Below are 21,563 nucleotides of genomic sequence, written 5' to 3'. Positions count from 1 at the left end.
TACCTTTGTATATACATTTTGTGGGAGTCAAAATTGGTATGATTTTTTTTCTTTAAATGATAAGCTGTAAATACATGTTAATTTAAAATGTGTATCACTTTTGACCAAATATTTTGCCTCTAAGAATCTGCCTGAAGACGGTAGTAAAATTATTATTAGTGTCTGTAAGAATGTCTAGGTTTAGAGCTATATATAAAATAGTGAAAATCCATCCATCGGAATGGGTTAAATAAAATTTGGTATAGTCATACAGAAGAGCAGGGGTGAGGGGAACTTCTATAACGGATCTGTGACCTTGTGGACCAAATGATCTCTTTCACAACTAGTCTACTGTGACTGGAGGACGAAGCAGCTGTAAACAATTCCTAAATAAATGGGTGTGTTCCAAATAACTTTATTTGCCAAAACAAGTAGCCCATGGGATGGGCATAGTCTACTGACCCCTGCAACAAATAAGCAAGTATTAAAAATGATGTAGTTTTATATTAACTGATAAGGGAAGTTCTATAAATAGACTGGTAAATAAAGCAGATGATAAAACATGCACCCCAACAACTTACATTATATACCAATGTATACAGAACACATATATTCACATAAAGCTATCTGCCTAAAATATATTTTTAAATTCTAAGAATAAGATCAATCAGGTTTTTTATATACAGCGTGGGTCAAACTAAGACTCACGAATCAAATTAAGTTTACTCAGAACAAAGACATGCCCATTCATTTATGTACTGTCTGGCTGCTTATGCAACAACAGAAGAATTGAACAGTTGTGCCAAAGACTGTTAGGCATGTGAAGCCTAAAGTACTTATTCTCAGGCTTTTTACAGAAAAGGTCTGCCCATGACCTGAGAAATCTACTATGCTAGATGAAGTTATTACCATTTTTAAAAAAGATTCCTTAATTTTCTTCAAAAGAGTCTTGCAGATTAAAAACACCAGAATATTAACTAAAAAGGACAGAAGTCTAACATATGTTATAACATTTATGATGTGTTTCTGGAAAGCCAGCAGCCCTCAAGCACAATTAACAGCTAGCAACAAGTCTATCAACATGAAACTCTCTCGTGGAGGCAGCTTCTTTGGCCACCTGAAAGGTGATGTGGGGATCCAGCAGCTCTTCTTACCTGGTGACCACGTGGTAGTAGTAAATCTTGCCTTCCGGGTCTCGGGCTGTCTTCCAGTTGGGAGGTAAGACAATGGTTTTTGGTTTGGGAGGAGATGGGGGTGGTAAATCCAGGAGATTATTTGCCACAACCATTTCAGGCTAAAAAGAAAGACACATACAAGGTCCTGATCAGTTGATCAGTGACATTTCTTCTTTTTTTTTCTCTCACTTTTCAGCTACACCACATGGCTTGTAGGATCTTAGTTCCCCAACCAGGGATCAAACCCACACCCGCTGCAGTGGAAACATGGAGCCGTTACTGCTGGACTGCCAGGGAAGTCCCAGTGACATTTCTTTTAATTTGGCTGAAAAGGACAAAAGTAGTCACCTTGGCAGTATGTTTCAATAAAAACATTACACATACTTCTTATAAAAAAAAAAAAGAGGGTACAATCTGGGAAATGATCAGAGATGGTTTACATGAAGAGCTTTTAGTAATCTATCAGAAAATTTAGAGCACGCTCCAAGTTCACTACCCAGTGCAGCATATTTAAAAATATTCAGCAGCTCATTATCTAGAACAGTATTTTTTGATCTTAAAAAAAAACCCAATGCTAAATGGCATATAACTAACTCCAGGGTACTGATTAGCTGAATGGACTTAGGACATAAACAAATGTGATAGAACGCTAACATTTATCCATTATTTATTTTCTGTTTGAAATCTTATATTTACATTTAAAAAATATAGAAATGGGTGACGAGGTTGGTGTTTTTTTTTCCCCCAGTTTAAATTTTTTTTCCTAAACAAATAGCTTTTAAAAATTTAATGCTACATTATGAAAAAATATAAAAACTTCAGGCTCCTCTGTCCATAGTATTCTCCAAGGCAAGAATACTAGAGTGGGTTGCCATGCCCTCCTCCAGGGGATCTTCCCAACCCAGGGATCGAACCTGTGGTGTCTCCTGCGTCTTCTGCACTGCAGGAGGATTTCTTTACCGCTGGGCCACCCGGAAGCCCCAAAACTTCACTATTATAAACTGAATTCTGCCTCTCTAATTCATATGAAGCCCCAGCCCCCAATGTGACTGTATCTGGAGACAGGGCCCTTAAATAAGGTAATTAAACTTAAATGAGGTCATAAGAATGGGGCCCTAAGCCAACAGGTAGCCAATGACAGTTTTATCAACTAAAATATTTCTTACTGGCTGTAAGGGCTGGGGCTGCCCTGGTGCAACTATTGTAGTCACGGCTGCAGTTGGCTGTACCACCACTCCTTGTGGGTGAGCTGTGAAAATCTGTTGTCCCTGGATGTACTGAAGACTTGGCTGGGCATAACTCTAAAAGATAAAATGAAGAAATTCACAATTCATACATTTCTAGCTCTAATAAAGCAGTATCTGACTTCAAGTTGACATATATCTTGACTGGAAGAAACATTGATTAACTTTTTTAAACTTTCAATGTGAATATTCTACAAATTTGTAAAACAATCTTTTGTAAAAAGCTAAGAAAATTAACAGCCAAAAACCAATAATGCCTATTCTCTTACCAGCTGTATTTAGCACTGTAACATTAATTCTAAGCCAAACATGAAAGGAAAATCACACACATACAAAACTAAGCATAAGAAGATCCAGTGCAGTGGTATTTATAATTATGAAAAAGAACTTTCAATTTAAACAACTACTCCAGGAAAAACGGATAAACAATCACCTTACAAGCAAATGTATTATATAGCCATCAAAACACATATACATAAAAATACAGAATAATTTGGAAAAATGGTTAAGAATCATGTTAAGCAAAAAAACATCAAAAAAAACCTTCCAAATTCAAAATACTTAAAATATATAAACATGGTAAGAGATCATAAAAAATGAAGGCAGTTAATACAGTTTAGGTTTTCAGAATCAAAGCAGGACACTTTAAAAAGGGGGGGAAAAAAAGCAGGATACTTTGTCATAGTCTTCTGAGCAAAATTTTGGTACAGCTTCATCACACACACACAAAAAACTAACAGAAGTAAAAATTACTTCTTTTACTTCAATACTATGTAATGTATACAGGAAACATCTCAGGGAGTCTCTGCCATCACAACAATTCACCTTTAAGGGGTGATGAGGAATGATGGGAGGGACACAGCAATGTGATGAAGATGATGCCTTAAAACAGTCTTCTTTTTAAGAAAAGCTTAAAATGTATTGGTTTTACAAAAATTTTTTTTAAACTTGATTAAAAACCACAAAAATAGTCACCTTCCCTCCCTCCCTCCTCAATCCCTCTGGGGGAAACCAGCTGGAATACTATCAGCAGTCCTATTTAGAGTGGAGAAAGGAACCAAGACCAGCTAACAACATGTGAGTGAGCTTGAAAGTAAACGTTCCATCCCCCGTCGAGCCTTCAGATCACTACGGCCCTGCTTAACGGCTTAACTGTAATTCTATCAAAGACTGAGCCAGAACCATCCAGCAAAAGTGCTTCTGAATTCCTGACCCACAGAAACTATGAGATAATTACTTATTTTTATCTTAAGCTGTTAAATAACTTGTGACAAAACAGATAATTAGTATATTCAAAATTAGCAGCCTAAAAGTGCTCAAAGACAGGACATCCACCTTCATCAGATTTAGAGAAAAGAGGGTTTCCAAAATTAGTTACCTGCACAATTGGTGGAGTTGTCTGTGAATAGGGTGACGTCACACCATAGACAGTTGGACAAGCCTGTCCTTGGTAATATATGGTTGCTTGAGACTGTGCAGGAGAGTACTGCTGCTGTACGCTCACGGATTGTTGGTTTGAATCCCAGACACTGTAATTCTGTCCTTGGACTGGGCCTGGGGCTGGCACTGGCAAGACAGTGACACTGGAGTCTTGGTGTACCACAGCGTCACTTTGGGCCACATACTGTGAACTGGAAACTTCCACAGGGGCTGCCACATGTGGCACCACTGGCACAGGTGGAGGGGCAGCGAGGGGTTCTGTAGAATGTCCCACCAAGGGCTGAGAGTGATCATAAGCAGCAGGAGAACACACAGGGTCCATGCTGGGTGTGGGGAGGAGCACCTTTCCAGCATTTGGATTGCTGGGATCCACATAGGCCTGCATGGGATAACCTGGTGGGTAGCCGGCAAAGGGGTGATGAGGGGCATTGTAGCCAAGAGAGTCATAGGGCAGTGGAGACGTCATTCCCAGGTTCTGCATCTGCTGCTGCTGTTTCTGAGCCTCCCGCTGAGCGACCTCTTGCTCAAACAACTTCCGACGCTCCTCTGTAGAAAGTTTATTGCGATCTTTAATTCGTACTTTCTTTTTAGAAGTAGGTGTATCATATCTAGAAAGAAAACAATAAAGCACCACAAAAAGTTTTTCCCTAAATCAGAGACATAACCAAAGCACTAGCAAATGTTATGTCACTCAGTGCTAAACCAGTAACCACACCAACTCCAATCTGGCACTGGCTGAAAATCATAAAAAAAATACTCCATGATAAATATGAGTAGGAATCAATTTACAAGATAAAAAATGCTTTCATTCTGTGATCTGCACTGAAGGTATTACTAGCACAGTAACGTGAACAACGCGTAAGAATTAGAAAGGGAAACCAAAACAAATTCGTATGATATAGACTGTTGACAAGGACAAAAAAGGGGAGCTCGGGGCATAATGGGCAAAAAAAATTTTACACTCTTTAAATTAGTAAGAATTTTATATGCTTAACAAACATACGATCAACATATGCAATGGTCAACTGCATATCTGAACAGTAAAACCAGACTGAATATGTAACAAAAGGTATGTTTCTCAGAAATAAATACACCAAAAGATGTGTATTTTTAAAGTTTTCCTAAAGAAAACTATAAACAAAAACATTAATGAAAAACTTTACAAAAATATTAAAGAATACCTAACTAGACAGAGAATATGCAAATACTCAAAGCAGAGTCTAAGGAAGAATAAATGTGAGAAAAAGACAGGGACATCCCAGAAGATCAAGTAAGGATCTGTCCTACTTGCTATCAAGACTTAAGTCATAGGAGCCTAGTCACAGATCCTCCCGTATGTGAACACCTGTTGGGAGAGAGGCGGTACTGCAGATCAGTGGGAAAAAGAGGAGCTTTCAGAAGTAAATGATAATGGGGCAACTGGGTATTCACTTAGAAAAAAATGAGACCAGGCCCCTACAGTAAAATATATACAAAAATTAATTCCCAATGGATTAAGGACTTAAATCTCATTTTTTAAAAAAGTACACACACACAGAATCACCTTAAAAGTAGGGAAGAATTTCTTAAAATATTGTAAACATTGACTATAAAAGAAACATACAATACTACGATATATTCAATAACATCATAATTAATACATCCTGAATATTTAAATATACAAAAAAATCAAAACATAAGTCGTAAACTAGGGAAATATACTTGCAGAATATTTAGAATATAGAAAAAGAACCCCTAGAGCTTAAAAAGACAAAATTTAATGAACAACACATAATAAAAAAATCCTAACAACTGCATTACATAACTACTGCATCTCAATTTTTTTTAAGTATATTTAATTTAAAAAGAACTTCTTGTGAACAAGTGTTTTCTAGTTCCCAGGAGGTTATCATGTGGCCTGTTTTTCTACCAGCATGACAAAGACAGCCTCTGCCACAGGGATCAAACATTTTGAACAAGTATGGCACAAGAGTTATTAGAAAACAAAAGTTCTGAGTTTTGTTTGGAAAAATTACTATTATCTTTGAAAGGTTATCTCCCATCAACCGATACACCCCTTTAAAGAACAAATCTTTGGCTCCTCAAATAGCACTTAAATGTTATGAAGTCAAAGCCATCCGAGCAACAAAAACCTATTAGTCTTTACAATATTATTGTCAAAGAGACTATCTCAATATTTATGAATACTTTTATTACAAAAGCCCATGTTGCCCCAAATCAGAAGTGTGTTGCTTGGGCTCTCAAAAAATGACTTGCTCGAGACAGAGAATAACGCACAGAGGCCACTTACCTGTCATCTGGCCTTTTGGTTCCCCGCTCATAGGCAGAAGAAGGTGGTGAGAGGGAGCCCCTTCGTTTCCTTTTCTCTTTAATTTGAGTTTGTTTGTCTGGGTCTCTCTCTCTCGACCTGTTAGGAGTCTTTGGGGCAACTGTTTGATCTCTGAAGCCTACAGCATCCCTTCCTCGTTCGGTTACTAAGGAAAAAGGGTTTAAAAAAAATTTACTTGAAGACTTTTCTTCACATGATAGAGTGTAACTGTATGATAAAATTTCTATCCAACAAATGGATCAATGGACTCTCCTTCACATACCCAGTCCTAAAGTTGGACGAAACACAAGGTCTTGTATGCTTGTGTGCTTTACTCCCTAAAAGACTCTTCCATGAATGCCCTTTTCTACCTTTCTCCACCAAAGTCTCAGTTCAAGCTTTCATCATTTCTAACAAGTTCTGTGAAACACATACATGCAAGATGTTCCCGATACCTTTAATAAGGCTTTTCAATTTAAAATGCAAAAGCCTTTCACTGCCCTTATAATGCTGCATATTTACAATTTGTAGAAGAACAGCTTGGCAGGCTGAAGCATGACCACCTCAAAATAAAAGTCTCTTATTAAAAAAAAAAAAAAAATGGTAGTAACTAAGGAAGTTATTAAAGCCAAAGAGCTACATTTCAAAAAAACAAATGCCAGCTTGCTACTCAAAGATGGAAGCTAACTTCTTCACTGAGTCTCTGAAATGGCTCTCACCCAATTCCACTGCCACTGCCTCAAAAGCTGCCCTAAAGTACTACTCAGAAGCATTATCTGCTTTCACTTTGATCTGCCCAATGACTACTTCCTTCTTCAAATCTCGGTTCCTTTCCCTTGTGTTAATTTCCTTAAAATGTGGCTATTTCTTCACTATATATGTGTAAAATAAGAAAAGGAATCATACCAGTAGTATATATTTTGACTCTGTACCTTTGAATATGTGAAGCAAAGAAATTATCTTATATATAGAAGCTGATTTCCTCATATTTTAAAATGAGGAAAAAGCTAGACTACATATTTCCCAAAGTATCTCACAATTCTTCTGAATGTTAGAAGTTCTAAGCTTTTTAATTGCTTGACACTGAGGGTTAACATAGAAAATCAATGGGCTTCCCTTGTGGCTCTGATGGTAAAGAATCTGCTTTCAATGCAGGAGACCCACGTTCAGTCCCTGGGTCAGGAAGATCCCTGGAGAAAGGAATGGCAAACCACTCCAGTATTCTTGCCTGGAAAATTCCATGCACAGAGGAGCCTGGCAGGCTACAGTCCATGGGGTTGCAAAGTCAGTCATGACTGAGCGACTAACACTTTCACTTCACTTTTTTCATGCACAAAATATCTCTGAATACCTACTTGTGCTCTCCTTTTCAGTTTGACTTTTCTTCGGAATTCGATATACCTCCTGCAAAAACACAAACCAAAAGAAGGGTTGTTAGTGATGAGTGGAAGCGATAATTGCTTTGATTTCACATTGGAAAAAAGAAATGGGGAGGAATAGTCTGGTATTTAATTATTCTTCAAAAATTTACTTATATTTGGCTGGTCCCTTAAAAATATATAACACAAATACATATTTATTTTTAAACAGCTACCAGGCTTGCATGACCTCATTAGCCAAGGAGCAGATTAAGTAACTAGGGCATTATTTCTGGCAGGAATACACCTCCTGAAAAATCTTAATTTCCATAAACTGTCTGCATATAAAATGAAGTCATCTATAGTTTCTTTACTGAGAGTATTCATATGAACAATTCGAACATCTCACTTGCCATAGCTACTTACAAAAAGAAAAGGTTAGTAATAACAGCTTCACATCCCAGAAAAATTACATGTGTAAAGATAACTCCTGCTTTTCAGTATATTTTCCTACAAATACAGAATCAATTTGGCTAATGACTAACTGTAATTTACTCTTATACTGCTGCTATTATTTTTAAAAAGAAACATTTTAGATCACTGTATCTCTTCAAATACCATCTAATACTCTTATCAAGATTCTTCTTGAGAAATATAGACTAAGTCTTGAGGTAACTTTTCTTGCTGTATGAACCTAAAGCCTAGAAATGAACCTGCTTCCTGAAAATCTCTCACTGTTTTAAGTCCATCAAGCAGCTCTTAGACACATTCTTCCTTATCCAGTCACCTGGTTGAGTGGGCAAAGCACAGCCACACATTCTCAATAGCATATCATATAAAACCCTTGCTTTAGAGTTTTTTTGAAATACTGACCACATACAATATGACCTGGTAATCTCATTTTTTAAGGAACTGTACTCCAAGGAAAATCTTTCTACATGATTTCTGGTTCTAGCAACATCTGTGGAAAATGAAAATAACCCATATATCACACAACTGAGGAAAGGTCAAGATGTAATATTCAGCTGCCATTAAAAATGCCAAATGTGGACTATACACATACATGGCAATCTATATGAATATAGATTTTTAAGAGAACCCTTTAATAATACTCCATGCATGCTGACAAATTATCTACTATAAAGATGATGACACTATTAAATGTGCACTTATCCTGTGTGCACATTTCAAACACATAATCTTGAGTTTCGAAACAACTCTCATAGTTTGTTATCTCCATTTTACAAATGAGAAAACTTACTTAAAAAGCTTAGCAACTGATGCTATCAGAGCACTTTTGTTCTGACTCCAGAGCACATCTGTCCAGATGACAAAGTGGTACTCTTCTGGAAAGGAGTGCCGTTTTGTGGATTTATGCACAAATGTAGTAAAAATCCACCACCCCACCTATGTAGGGTGGAAATTCCTATGTAGGATTTCCACTAGAGCTGGGATTCTCAACTCTGGCGGCATGATTAGATCACTCCAGGAAACTTATAGATGTACTATCCCAGACAAACTGAACCTAAAATTCTGGGAATGAGTCCCAGGCATCTGTATTTTTTAGACGCTCCCCAGATGATTCTGAAGTCCAGAAAAGATTAACCACCACTGAACTACTGGCTTCTCTTAATAGGCCTCACTCATTTCTTCCTCATAGGGGAGAATCTAACAAAAGAACTATGTTAACACCCTCAGTTCAGAGCCATCTGGGTTCCTCCTCCTCTTGGACTGCAGCTGCCTATAGAGAGGACTCTATACATTGTATACAATGTATAGAGAAGACTACACATTCCAACCTATCCCTCTTCCTTGACTATGTTACCTACTGCCAATAGGTCAATGAGTGGATCTAAACTGGGATGTTTTCTTCCAACAGTCTCAAAAAGTACACATGGGAAGTTTGTTGGCAACGCATTCCAGCACATTCTTCTTCTTTTTTTTTTTTAAACACATTTCAAATGAAATCACAGAACAGACTGTAGAAAAAGGATTAAAACAAAATTACAAAACAATACTTTGTAAGATCACTTTTTCTGGAAAGTATAAAAATTTAGCACTGATTAGACTGTTCTTTAGCTAAGTAAGACTTTGAGAACAAAATACTTTACAATGAACATATAATTAAATTTTACCTTTTATTATATAGATATCAGATTATATATTCTGTGATAACAGATTTTTTTTTTACAACTAAGACTAGACTATTTTTCCCTGTTAGCAAGTACAGACAGAATTGTGTAGTATGCATCAAACAAATCTTTCTTCCTAAATGATGGCAAGACTAGAACAAAAAAGAGAAAGACTCTGAGCCAGGTGCCATTTTTATTAATGGAAGGGCACAAAAAAAGAAAATGTGAAAGCAGTTATGAGATATGGAGGCTCGAAGTTAAAGTGCCAACTTCAGGTAAAAGGAATTCTAGGAGAGAAGGAACTATTCTGAGAAATAATGAAGGTGATTTTTTTCAGGATTTGAGAAATATAAAATACTTCTGATTAAAAAAGCAAAGAATATCTAATGAAGCTGGGAAAGACTGAAGGCAGAAGGGAATGACAGAGGATGAGACAGTTGGATGGCATCACCAACTCAATGGACATGAGTCTGAGCAAACTCCAGGAGATGGAGGACAGGAAAGTCCGGCGTGCTGTAGTCCATGGGGTCACAAAGAGCTGGACACAACTGAGCGATTGAACAACAAATCAAATAGGCAACAAAAAGATTATGACTTAGCAAGTCTGCATCTGGGTTTATCGCTGCCTTCTCCCCTGCAATCTCATTCTGGCTCATATTAAGATAGGTAGAAAATCGGATCCGTACAATGGAGTATTATTCAGCCATAAAATGGAATTAACTACTGATACATGCTTACAACGTGGATAAAGTCTGAAAACACTATGCTAGGTAAAAGCACTCAGACACAAAAAGCCACGTATTTCATAATTCTATCTATCCTCTTTATCCAGAGATTCTGTATCTGTAAATTCACCAGCTCACTAACATTTATTTATAATTCTGAAATCATTATGTTGAGAGAAAACTTCAACTCTTCCCCCCAAAAGATGAGTCAACTGGTGACGTTTTTGTTATACTTTTTCCAAGTAATTAACTGATAACATGATGCAACACTCTTACCCAAGAGTACATGAGAATCTTTTCACTACTTTCTCTGAAAATGCTTCTCGTATACTAGTATTCCTGTGTATTTCTTTTCCAACTTCTTCAATATTATTTTTACTGACTTCACCCCAAAGTCTGACCTGCAGCCTGGTTCTTTAAGTATTCCTTCAACCCCAGCTAAGAATGGCTTTTCACATTTTTAAAGGGAGGGAGAAAAGGGGAGAGAAAAAGGAAAGAGAAAGGGAAGAAAAATCCCTTTAAATTTAATCATGGATCATAGGTTGATCTCTACAGCATTAAGGGAGAAAAGATACTTGAACAAAACACTAAAACGGTCATTTCTATGATTTAAGAATGGTTTCCCTGGAGGCTCAGATGGTAAAGAATCTGCCTGCAGTGCAGGAGACTTGTGTTCAATCCCTGGGTCAGGAAGATCCCAGAGAATCTGAGAAAGGAATGGCTACCCACTCCAGTATTCCTGCCTGAAGAATTCCATGGACAGAGGAGTCTGGTGGGCTACAGTCCATGGGGTTGCAAGGAGTTGGACACAACTGAGTGACTAACACTTTCACTTTGGTAATTATCAGCTACTAAAACAGAAACAGATGGAAGGAAATCTGAAAAGTATTCAGCAAAGGTACGTAACACGGGTTGTCCAGGAAGGGTATTTCAGTTGAGTTCAGTTCAGTCGCTCAGTCGTGTCCGACTCTTTGCGACCCCATGAATCGCAGCACGCCAGGCCTCCCTGTCCATCACCAACTCCCAGAGTTCACTCAGACTCGCGTCCATCGAGTCAGTGATGCCATCCCCCAAATCACTGCAGATGGTGACTGCAGCCATGAAATTAAAAGACGCTTACTCCTTGGAAGAAAAGTTATGACCAGGAAGGGTATAGTAATCACTATTTTTGGATCAGAAAAAGGAGTGGAAAGAATGTGGGATTTAAATCAGAAGACCTGAATTAATTTTCAACTATGTCGCTTAAAGTTAAACTACAACCGCATCGGCATGTTTCTTTCCATTTTACAGTTGATAAAAACACCACCACTTACTTTACAGGGCTGTAAAGATTACATGACACTCATTCTAGTATTTTCTGACCACCTATCAAATACAATATACATACTATGGATTCAAGCTGCAGTGTGGTACAACGGAAAAAGAAGGACCTTCACCCTTCAAATATTTATGAAGTGCCAAACTACATACCACACTCTCTCAGTGCTCTGGGGAGACTTGAGTGACCACGAGAGACCCAAGCCAAGCCCTGCACAATGTACCATTACGAAATGTTATCTGCTGTGACCGGAAAGGATGTTATGAGAGCATAAAGAAAAGGCAGAATACTCTGTCTTCGAGGAAAAGGAATGACTTTCAGGGGAAAGGATGAAACTTAAGTGAGAAGAGACATCTAAATGAAAGTCTTCTCAGAAATGAGTCACAGAGTGTGTGTGTGTATATGTGCATGAACATTAGTAGTATCATCCCACTGGTAGATCAGAAACGCTTGTGGTGCAAATGTATAAATAAGGACCAGATAATGACATGGTATGCAAGCTTCATTAAGAAAAATGGACTTAATTTAACAATGTAATGAGGAACCATTTAAAACTTTTCAGTACAACTTTGACATGAATGCAGGTATATTTCTAAAATGATCACTCTGGAGACTGAATGTAGCACAGACTGGAGGGGCACAGAGTATCATTCACTATTCGTAAGTGGTAACATTATTACAACTATTACTACCAAGACACCATGATAAAAGTAACTCTTATTACAAGGATTAAAGAACAGTCTCTGCCCTTGAAGATCTCATGGTCCTGTAGGGAGAAACAGGTGTCTAAGCAAGTAATTTTAGGAACCTGGTAAATCTGCTACCACTGTATAGAAATACAGAAAAAGGAAGGCTGGATTAGAAAATCACCATTTGTTAAAAACCATAGTTGCACGAGATTCAGGCCAAATCAATGGGTGGATAAATTTCACAAAAAACCAAGTATTTGTAATTTCTAAAGGTGCTCCTATATGACACGTTTTTTATACAGGGGAAAACAGTAACTTTACATTGGAGAAACCTAGGAGACACCACCTTAACCAAGCGATCAAAGTTGACAATGCCAGTAATGAGATAAATAAAACCAAATTGAGGGGTATTCTAGAAAAATTTTAGAATATTCAAAAATGTGAAATTTATAAAAGACAAAGATTGAGGAACTATTTCAGATTAAAGGGTACTAAAGAGATAAAACAATGTAACACTTGATCTCAGGTTACATTCTGAATCACAAATTTTCTTTTCTTTTTTTTCTATAGAGAAGAGTATATGCACAACTAGCAACATTTGAATGAGGCCTTTTTAAAAGATTAATAGTATTGTTTCACTGCAATTTGCTGATTTTGGTAAGAACACTGAAGTTATACACAAGAATATCCTTGTATTTGGGAAATAAACACTTAAAAATATCTAGGCACAGTGGGCGTCAGATCTGTTAACTTGCTCCTTTTAAAAGTTAAAAAAAAAGAAAAAGAAAATGATGAAGTAAATTTGGTAAAATGCTAACACTGGGGAATCTGAATGAAAGGTTTAGAGGAATGTTTTACTGTTTTTAACTACATTTATCACTGGAATGTGTTTTACATGAAGAATACATAAAGAATAGTATTCTTTCAGTTTTCCTATAAATCTGAAATTACATCAGATTTAAAAGAACATTAAGAAGGAAAATTTATATAGTCTCATTATGGTTATATATAAAACTGGATTATACCAACTTATCCGTACTCGAAAAACTTAAGTTTCCGACTAACTTGATCATGGTCCTGAGGGAAAAACAACATTCATTACAGGTGTTTTCGGGCCCAGAGATTCTATAACGTATATAATCTTCTTAAGATAAGTCCTACATCCAAATCACTCAAAGTAACTTATCCTAAACAGAGTCAAGGCTTTTTTAAAAAAAAGTAACTTCACAGGCTATGGAAACATGATCATTATGTCTTTAGGGAAATAGAATTAAGAGCTCATGTAAAAGAATAAACTGTCAAAATGACTTCATTCAAAATTGGAATGTTTCGAGCAGTCAGATTCTGTATCATTTAGGTTAGGTGTTGGCAAACTTTTTCTGTGAAAAACAACACAGTAAATATTTTAGGCTTTGTCGGCCATCCAGTCTGGTGCAACTAACTACTTAACCCTACCAGTGCAGTGCAAAAGCAGCCACAGACAGTATGTAAAGAAATGGATTTGGCTTTGCTCTCCCTAAAACTTCATTTACAAAAAAAGCAGTGTGGCAGATTGGGCCAACTCATAATTTAGATATTATCTGATAATAAACTAATAAGTTATAAACCATGCTGGTCTTTTATCAAGTCAGATATTTATTACAAAAATTCAACACAGTGGTATCCAAAATAGTGTTCTTTGGGGGCAATTCTGAATTTTAATGAAAAAGGAAAACTAATATTGATCCTTATGGATACAGAATAATCTTTACTAACGATTTTGAAATTTATAGAAATTCAGGGCACATCATTTCATTTTGAAATGTTGCACAGTAGATTTCACATATAATATTAGTTAGGAACCAAAATTCCAAGCAGTGACAAAACCTTTTTTTTTGGCCACAAGGCTAGTGGAATCTCGACTCGGGGTCAAACCAGGACCCTCAGTAGTGAAAACACGCAGTCCTAATCACTCGACTGCCAGGGAATTCCCCCAAGCTCAAAACTTTATAGTTGGGTAGCTCTATATTATTTAAAACTTCTGTACAGAGTTCGATGCTTAACTTTCTAGCAAAATAATGTTTAATAATTAAAGATGTTTTGAGGGACTTCCCTGGCAGTCCAGGGGTTAAGACTTCACCTTCCAATGCAGAGGGTGTGGGCTCGATCCCTGGTTGGGGAACTAAGATCCCACATGCCTCTCGGCCAGAAAACCAAAACTTAAAAGATAAATAAAGAAAGATAATGTCTTGATATAAAGAATAAGGATGGTCCTCAAGAAAAGTCCACCTTATCACATATACAAAATGTTCCTTAAATCACCTAATCCAGAAGTAAGTAACTACTCAAACTTCACCATAAAGAGACACACATCCTGTGACTTAAGTGTTCATAAAAGAGGCTCTGGAATCACTAGCCATCAGTCTCTCAGCTGTTTACCTGCAACTGATACTGCCAAATGCACAGGAACCTTACCTCTTCTTCTCATGATCCAAATGAATGAAGATTTTCCAGTCAAATTATAATTAATCATCACTTATAACCAGCTGTTTTGCTCTGTGAAGCGTAGGGTATATTTTCAGCACGAGGGGTGATGTACAATAATTCCTTTACCAACAGAAATATATGCACATGCCCCTGCTGAAAATGTCGCCCAGTTGATCCGCATGTGAAAATGAATACATGCTCATGTGTAGCAATGTGCTAAGTGATGTTTCTTGTTGAGGTCTACTTTAGGAGTCAAAAATGTGTAAGCCTTGTGGAACCAAGGCAGTGGTCCTGTGTATAGAGGTATAGAAAAAGTAGCTCACTTAATCCTTTCTCGCCAGGAGTCGGGATTTTCCCAGAACGACATCCATTGTCGGCAATGGACACACCAAAATAACGCCGGCGCCAGTGAGTTAACCACCTCTGTCCTCTTTTCACCTATTTTATTTTTCATGCATCATCCAACTTCCCAACCATCTTCCTGTTTCTTCACAGAATGCACGCTAGGTTCTTGTGTTTCTTCAGCACGAAGTTGGAAATGGAGTTGAGAAAAGGAGACACATGGTCAGCTGGTGATGTTAACAAGCTCCGTGCTGCCCTGAGAAGCTGGATGGAAAGGTTCAGGTTACAAGGGGGGTCATCATCAGGCCTGCGAGGACAGAGTCATTCCCGAAGCTCCACTCCCTTCCCTCCCACCCTCTTTCATTCCTTGGTGGTCCCTATGTCTGCCTTCACAGTTAAAGCAAGGGCTAAGAAACCCGAAGCAACCTCTTTGAGGTTCACTCCATCCAGTACGTAGACAGGCCAAGTGGAACACAATGTTACAGTGGCCCAGGAAGGTCAAGGAAGCTTGGAGTGGCTAACATAACCACAGTCTTAGAGCAAGGCTTTTTAGTGTAATCTTGGAATTAACACCAGCAACTAACAAGTGCTTGCCAACAGGTGCTTAAAAAAGGTTGGTTGAATAACATTTTCTTTTCTGCCAATGTTCACTCGAACACATAGGTGGAAGTCAGACAGAAGTAGTTAACTCTCTCAATGCCGGGAATAGGATGGATATATACAAATCATATCAAGGCAAGGTGTTTCTCTAAAACATGTTCAAATTATGGATCCCTAGCTAAAGTATATATATTTTAAGGACAACTGTAATCAGGTTTGAAATTAGAACCATGGTAAATGTTAATCAGAATGACAGATGAATTAAGAACTCCAGTACCAATGCATAACACAACATCACAGTTCAGTCAAGCAAAAACATTTCTCAGTACTGCGATTCTAGATGGGTAATGATTCCAGAGCAAATTATAAACTTTGAAGAAGGAAGATTTTATTTAATGACTTCCTTTATGCTAAGAACTGGGATAAATCCAAAGTATGAAGGTGAACAAGGATATGCTTCAGGTACAAGTAAAATTTTAAGTCTCAAGAGGATCAATCCAGATAGTACTGTGCAACCACGCTGATCTTTCAGATGGGAGGACAATAAGCAGGGAAAGAAATAATTCGGTAGGACTCAAAAAAATTTATGTCTGGAGTATGAATTTAAAGTACCAGTCATATCTGAGTTAAAGATATCCCAGAGAATAACATATCATTAAGATTATAATTAAAAAACTACCATATAAAGAAACAAAATGCTTATTCTAAATTTTAAGAGACAGTTTTTAAGAAATTAAGATGACTATGTCTTTTTTTAAAAAATTATGTCAACCAGACAAAGTAGGTGTGTCAGAGCTTTTCTATCTTCACCTGTGTGCCTGTCTCCACTTCCACCTCCCTTACTGAGTCAGTCTTCATACAGGCTCTAAAAGTAGTCTCCAAACAGAGGAAGGACTTCTTCCAGGGACTTCTTTGCCCTCAACAAAGCAGGCCTTAAATAAAGGTTCACACATGTGACTGCCCCAGGAACTCTTTCAGTTAACTGCAATTCCAGTCCCTGTGTCCACATGCTGTATCATAAACAGATTAACTCTGAATCTTTCCTTTTGTATTTATAAAAGGTCAGATTTCATAAGGCTTAAGAAGGCTGAGTTTATGCTGAGCTGTAAGTGATCAAAGAGAGTAGCATGAGTAAGAGCTCATATGGGCAAATGAGAGCTGAAACCACACCATCCTTAAGAAGGGTCTCAACACAGTAAATTACAAATGCAAAAATAAGCACAGTGCACAAACAACCGACTACTCATTCTGCTCAGTGTAAGGACAGTTCCCTACAGGCCCAATGGTAGGATATAATGAGTGAGTTTTGTAGTCATAAATTGGGAACTGAGAGGATCAGGTGTCCATTTTGCTACAAATCTGTATTCCTGGTTTATCTGGTTGTTCACCTCTGATAGAAGAAAGGACGAACAGAAAAAGTGGCTGGGTAGCAACCTATTCCCACAGAGCCCTCGAGACCTGGATCCCAGATCTAGATCACTTACAATCAAAATTTACCATATGTCTCCTAGGCTCATCCTGTTATTCACTTCTGTGTTTTATCCAAGACCCAGACTGGGTTCTCCGCAAAGAAAACCCTGCACATCATGCTACATACTTGAACAAATGATTATATATGTATTAGATGTAACGGTTCCAGAACTCTGTTTTTTTCTTTTGGCCAAAGAAACAGGCTTTTAAAACTAGGCCTAGTTCAGAAACAATAATAAAACTGATATGAATTAGCTCCATATAAAGTTGTTTTACTGGAGCAGATAATTTATGTTCAGTCATTTTTGATGAGAACCTGCTAGAGTACCCTGGCTTTCCAATTAATTTTAACTAATTTCTAGTTAATCCAAGAAATTAATTCCCAACTATTTTCAACATTCATTTTTTTTCTTACATAGACTCTTCAAATGTAGACTCACGTTTATTGCTCAAAGAATTTTTGTTTTTAATGTGAAGACCACTTGAATGACTAACTTTACCATTGTGATATATTTTTGCAAGCAAGGAAAAAGGGGATATCTGTGTATTGGTTTGGCTGGTATCTCTGGTCAAAGTTTAAAAGACATTATTTATAGAAACACGTATAATTGGCTGATAGAGAGACAGCATTCCATTTTTCAAAGGTACATACAGCTAGAAAAGTAAGTAATTCAACTGAAAGTTTATGGAACCCTAAACCTGGGTAATTCAGATTAAAATGAACAGAAATGTTCTCTTACCTTTAGGTCTTTCCAACTGTCCAGGAGCTTGGTGGCCAAATCACTTATATCTACTGTTTTGTCTGGTGGTTCCTGACTTCTCTCACTCTCCACATCAGATACACCCTCCTCTTCATCTTGGGATGGCGTTTCCTCAGCAATAGGTTCGTCGAGTTTTGCGCCACTGCTCTCTTTGTGTTCTATTTCAGCATCAGCCTCCAGTTCGGACGTGGGGAGCTTGCTGGCCTCTGCGGCAATGTCACTGTCGACTTTAGGCTCGGGCAGCTGCTGCACGAGTAGCTGCTGCGGCTGAGGCTCCTCCTCTTCTTCGATGGGGACATTCTCTAACTGGTCCAGGTCCTCTTTCCCGTCCTTGCCTTCCAGCTCGCTGGTAGCATCAGAGATTGCACTGTCCATGCTATTTTCACTTATAATTTTAAGTCTGCGAAACATGAGCTTCTTGGGGGTGTCTGTGTCAGCTTCTGCATTCAGCTTGGTGGAAGGATCAGGTGTGTTGAGCGGTGTGTGAGCACGTGATGTATTTTCACTAGAATACCCATCTCCTTCACTCAGCTGAGGGATAGCAGTCTTGGTTTGAGACCAACGTTGAATAATAGGAAGTACTTTGCTTTCCTCCAACATATTTTTAGTAGGAATAGGTAAATGTTCCAGAGTCTTTATAATCTAATTAAACACAATAAAAAAAAATCACTTTGTACAGTTAACTTTTCATGAGACTCAGCTCAACTCTGTAGAATCAGGGGTTTTTACTGTCTTATTAAATCAAGATCTAAGTCTTATAATCACAGACAGATTTAAATGTCATAATATTACTTTCCTCTAGCATGGAAGGAAAGGTGTTTTATTTTTTAATATTTTTCAGCTGTACCATAAGGCATTATGAGATCTTAGTTCCCCAACCAGGGATCAAACCTGTGACCCCTGCAATGGAAGCTCAAAGTTTTAACCACTGAACTGCCAGCAAAGTCCTGAAAAAATGTTTTAATAAGACTGACCAGCAAAAAAATAACGTGGAGCAGGTGACTGCTCACATATTATTAGGACTAATTTGATTAATATTCTCCACCAGTAGTTCTCAAACCGAAATAGATTTTTTTTGAAAAATATCACTACCGGACCTCATCTTAGGTATGTTTTTCTAAAAAATTTCCCAAGTGATTGTGATTAAATGGTTGGAAAGTATGCAACAAAAAATATAATTTAAATGTCTTATATACACACAAAAACACAGATATTACTTAACTTCCTTAGTCTTTGACAAACAGCTGTATAGCAGAGATTCTCTCTTCATTCCAAGTTAATCATCCATCCCCACTCTCTGAAAATCAAGAATTCTTTCCAAAGTATTTCCCCACTGTAGTTTTATAGAAACCCCAAGGCTTCCCCAATTCCTATTTGTTGCTGAATCTCGAGAGAAGGATGGAGGTAAGGCAGTCACTCAATTCACCACTCTCATATTTCCGTTTTTAAAAGTATATTATTAAACGACTTTGGGATTATATTAGAACTTATGATTAAAAAGAATTACATTTAAACCAAGTTAGAAAATATTGTGTGGAAAGGTATAAATATAAGAAGTCTACTAATGATGCTATCAATGAACATTTATCTAGATCTTTAAAAACACTTAATTACGCCTCAAAATGTTCTTACTCTTGTCATCAAAATTCAGCTCTTTACTAATTGTTTAGAACCTCAGAATTCAACTTCCATATAGCTTTCTAACTTTTAAAAACTATGGTTTTAGCAACGCACTGGCTCTTTCATTTAACAATGATATTGTATCTTGCTCTTGCAGTTCCCGGCTACCCAGTACTAACCTTTAAAAGATACCACAGGGAAAACCACTGGGCAAACTCACATCAAGAAAGGTGTGTGTAAAGTTACAGTTACAGAAATGATACTGAGATGATAAAATTTATGCAATTATTTAATATGGGTGATAATTACAGAGCTAAATTCATTATCCACCTGGCTTCCCAGGTGGCTCAGTGGTAAAGAATTCACCTGTAATGTAGGAGACACAGGTGGGTTCAATCCCAGGGTCAGGAAGATACCCTGGAGAAGGAAATTGCAACCCACTCCAAAATTCTTGCCTGGGAAATCCCATGGACAAGAGAAGCCTGGAGGGCTACAGTTCATTGGGTCTCAAAGAGTCGGACATGACTTAGGAACTAAACAACAACAAATTTATTATCACTGATATTATCACAATGCCCTCAACCTAAATAGTAAATTTAGTTGTTTTAAGAAACAAGCAGGTTGAATGTGCACTCACCTCTTCCTGAAGCTTCTGGTTACTTTCCCGGCCATCACCTAGTTCTGCCATCCAGATCCACAACAAAGACAACCCGTGACGTTCCAGAAAGGACTTCAGGCAAGACTGTGAGTGTGTGTTCTTCCATGGGGGATGGGAAGCAGGATGCAGGGTATTGGGGATTGGAGGAAGGAGACAGACAATACCAGAGACAGCATTAAAAAGGGCCCATAGAGAGGGCTGAAAAGTTCGTTTATATCCAAAAAGAAATCTATAAATTCTGTTTTAACTCAATTAGAATTGTGCAATTAATAAATGCTTTAGAGTAAGATTATAATCTCTTTTGATACCTAAAATGTCAACCTGGACTTTACTAAAGTTCAATTCTGGAGGATTAAGAAAAAAACTACATTCACCATTTTTACTGGAAAAGCTAAAGCTATTAAAAAAATTTTTTTTAAATTTTTATGATCCAACTTCTTGTGCAGTATTTAATATACTGGAATAAACATATTCCTGTTAAAATTCCCTGCTTTGAGATCATGTGGTAAAAATGGCCTTGGCATGCTAATAATCAAGTGAGCAGGGAAGACCTCTATTAAGAACTACTACACACACACACATACACAGGAAAAAAATCTCACCATGTTCTCTGACTAGAGAGAAAACAATATCTACTACTAGAGTAAATGATGCTGAACTCTTAAGACATTTTTAAGAGTACACGTTTTCAATGTCCTATAGAACTTGCAAAACCATTCTAAAAATAAGAGTAACTCTTATTAGAATTATTCCTTTTCATCATTCTGGATTGTAGTTTAAATGTCCCACCTCAAATTCAGAAATAAATAAAGTAATATCAAAGTGTTCACCTGTATGAGCTTGAGACAGGTAAGTTTCTGTTCCAAAGTTTCAATTCTAACCATTAGCCGGGATAAGCTGAGCACTTGGTTTTTATCAGAGAGACCCTCGCCATTCTCCATCAAAGCTTCTAGCTCCCCATCCACCTGAAACAGCAAGGGAAAAAATCTGGTTGTAAGACAAGAACAACAACAAAACTTCAACTAATCTAATAATCAATCTGAAAAGATGCTCAACCTCACCAGTAATAAGGGAAACAAAATTAAGACCACAGTAAGAAACCATGTTATACTCACTGTAAGAAGTCTGATAATATCGAGTCTAGGCAAAGACATGGATCAAAATGAACTTTAAAGAATGAACTTTTATACACTAATAATGAAAACAAACTGATATGATCAATTTGAAAAGCTTCATTCACTCATCAAATACTTATCAAGCACTTATATATATGTCAAG

The 21,563-nt window shown here is 37.4% G+C and overlaps 1 protein-coding gene across 4 annotated transcripts in view; it reads right to left on the bottom strand.

Moving 5' to 3' along the window:
• Positions 1–21,563, bottom strand: part of SETD2 (SET domain containing 2, histone lysine methyltransferase) — a 76,397-nt gene that overhangs the window by 9,604 nt on the left and 45,230 nt on the right. For all 4 annotated transcript variants that reach the window (XM_042236343.2, XM_042236341.2, XM_015102456.4 and 1 more), the window contains 8 exons: positions 21,116–21,250; positions 20,265–20,384; positions 17,987–18,649; positions 7,502–7,550; positions 6,129–6,312; positions 3,777–4,446; positions 2,321–2,455; positions 1,134–1,273 (listed from right to left, as the gene is read on the bottom strand). In XM_042236343.2, coding sequence (XP_042092277.1) covers positions 1,134–1,273; positions 2,321–2,455; positions 3,777–4,446; positions 6,129–6,312; positions 7,502–7,550; positions 17,987–18,649; positions 20,265–20,384; positions 21,116–21,250 — 2,096 coding nt within the window. The remainder of the gene's footprint in view (positions 1–1,133; positions 1,274–2,320; positions 2,456–3,776; positions 4,447–6,128; positions 6,313–7,501; positions 7,551–17,986; positions 18,650–20,264; positions 20,385–21,115; positions 21,251–21,563) is intronic.

This window comes from Ovis aries, chromosome 19 (genome assembly GCF_016772045.2).
Source record: "Ovis aries strain OAR_USU_Benz2616 breed Rambouillet chromosome 19, ARS-UI_Ramb_v3.0, whole genome shotgun sequence".
Classification (NCBI taxonomy): domain Eukaryota; kingdom Metazoa; phylum Chordata; class Mammalia; order Artiodactyla; family Bovidae; genus Ovis; species Ovis aries.
Note: the sequence above shows the minus strand (reverse complement) of the source record. Positions and strands in the feature narration are given on the sequence as shown.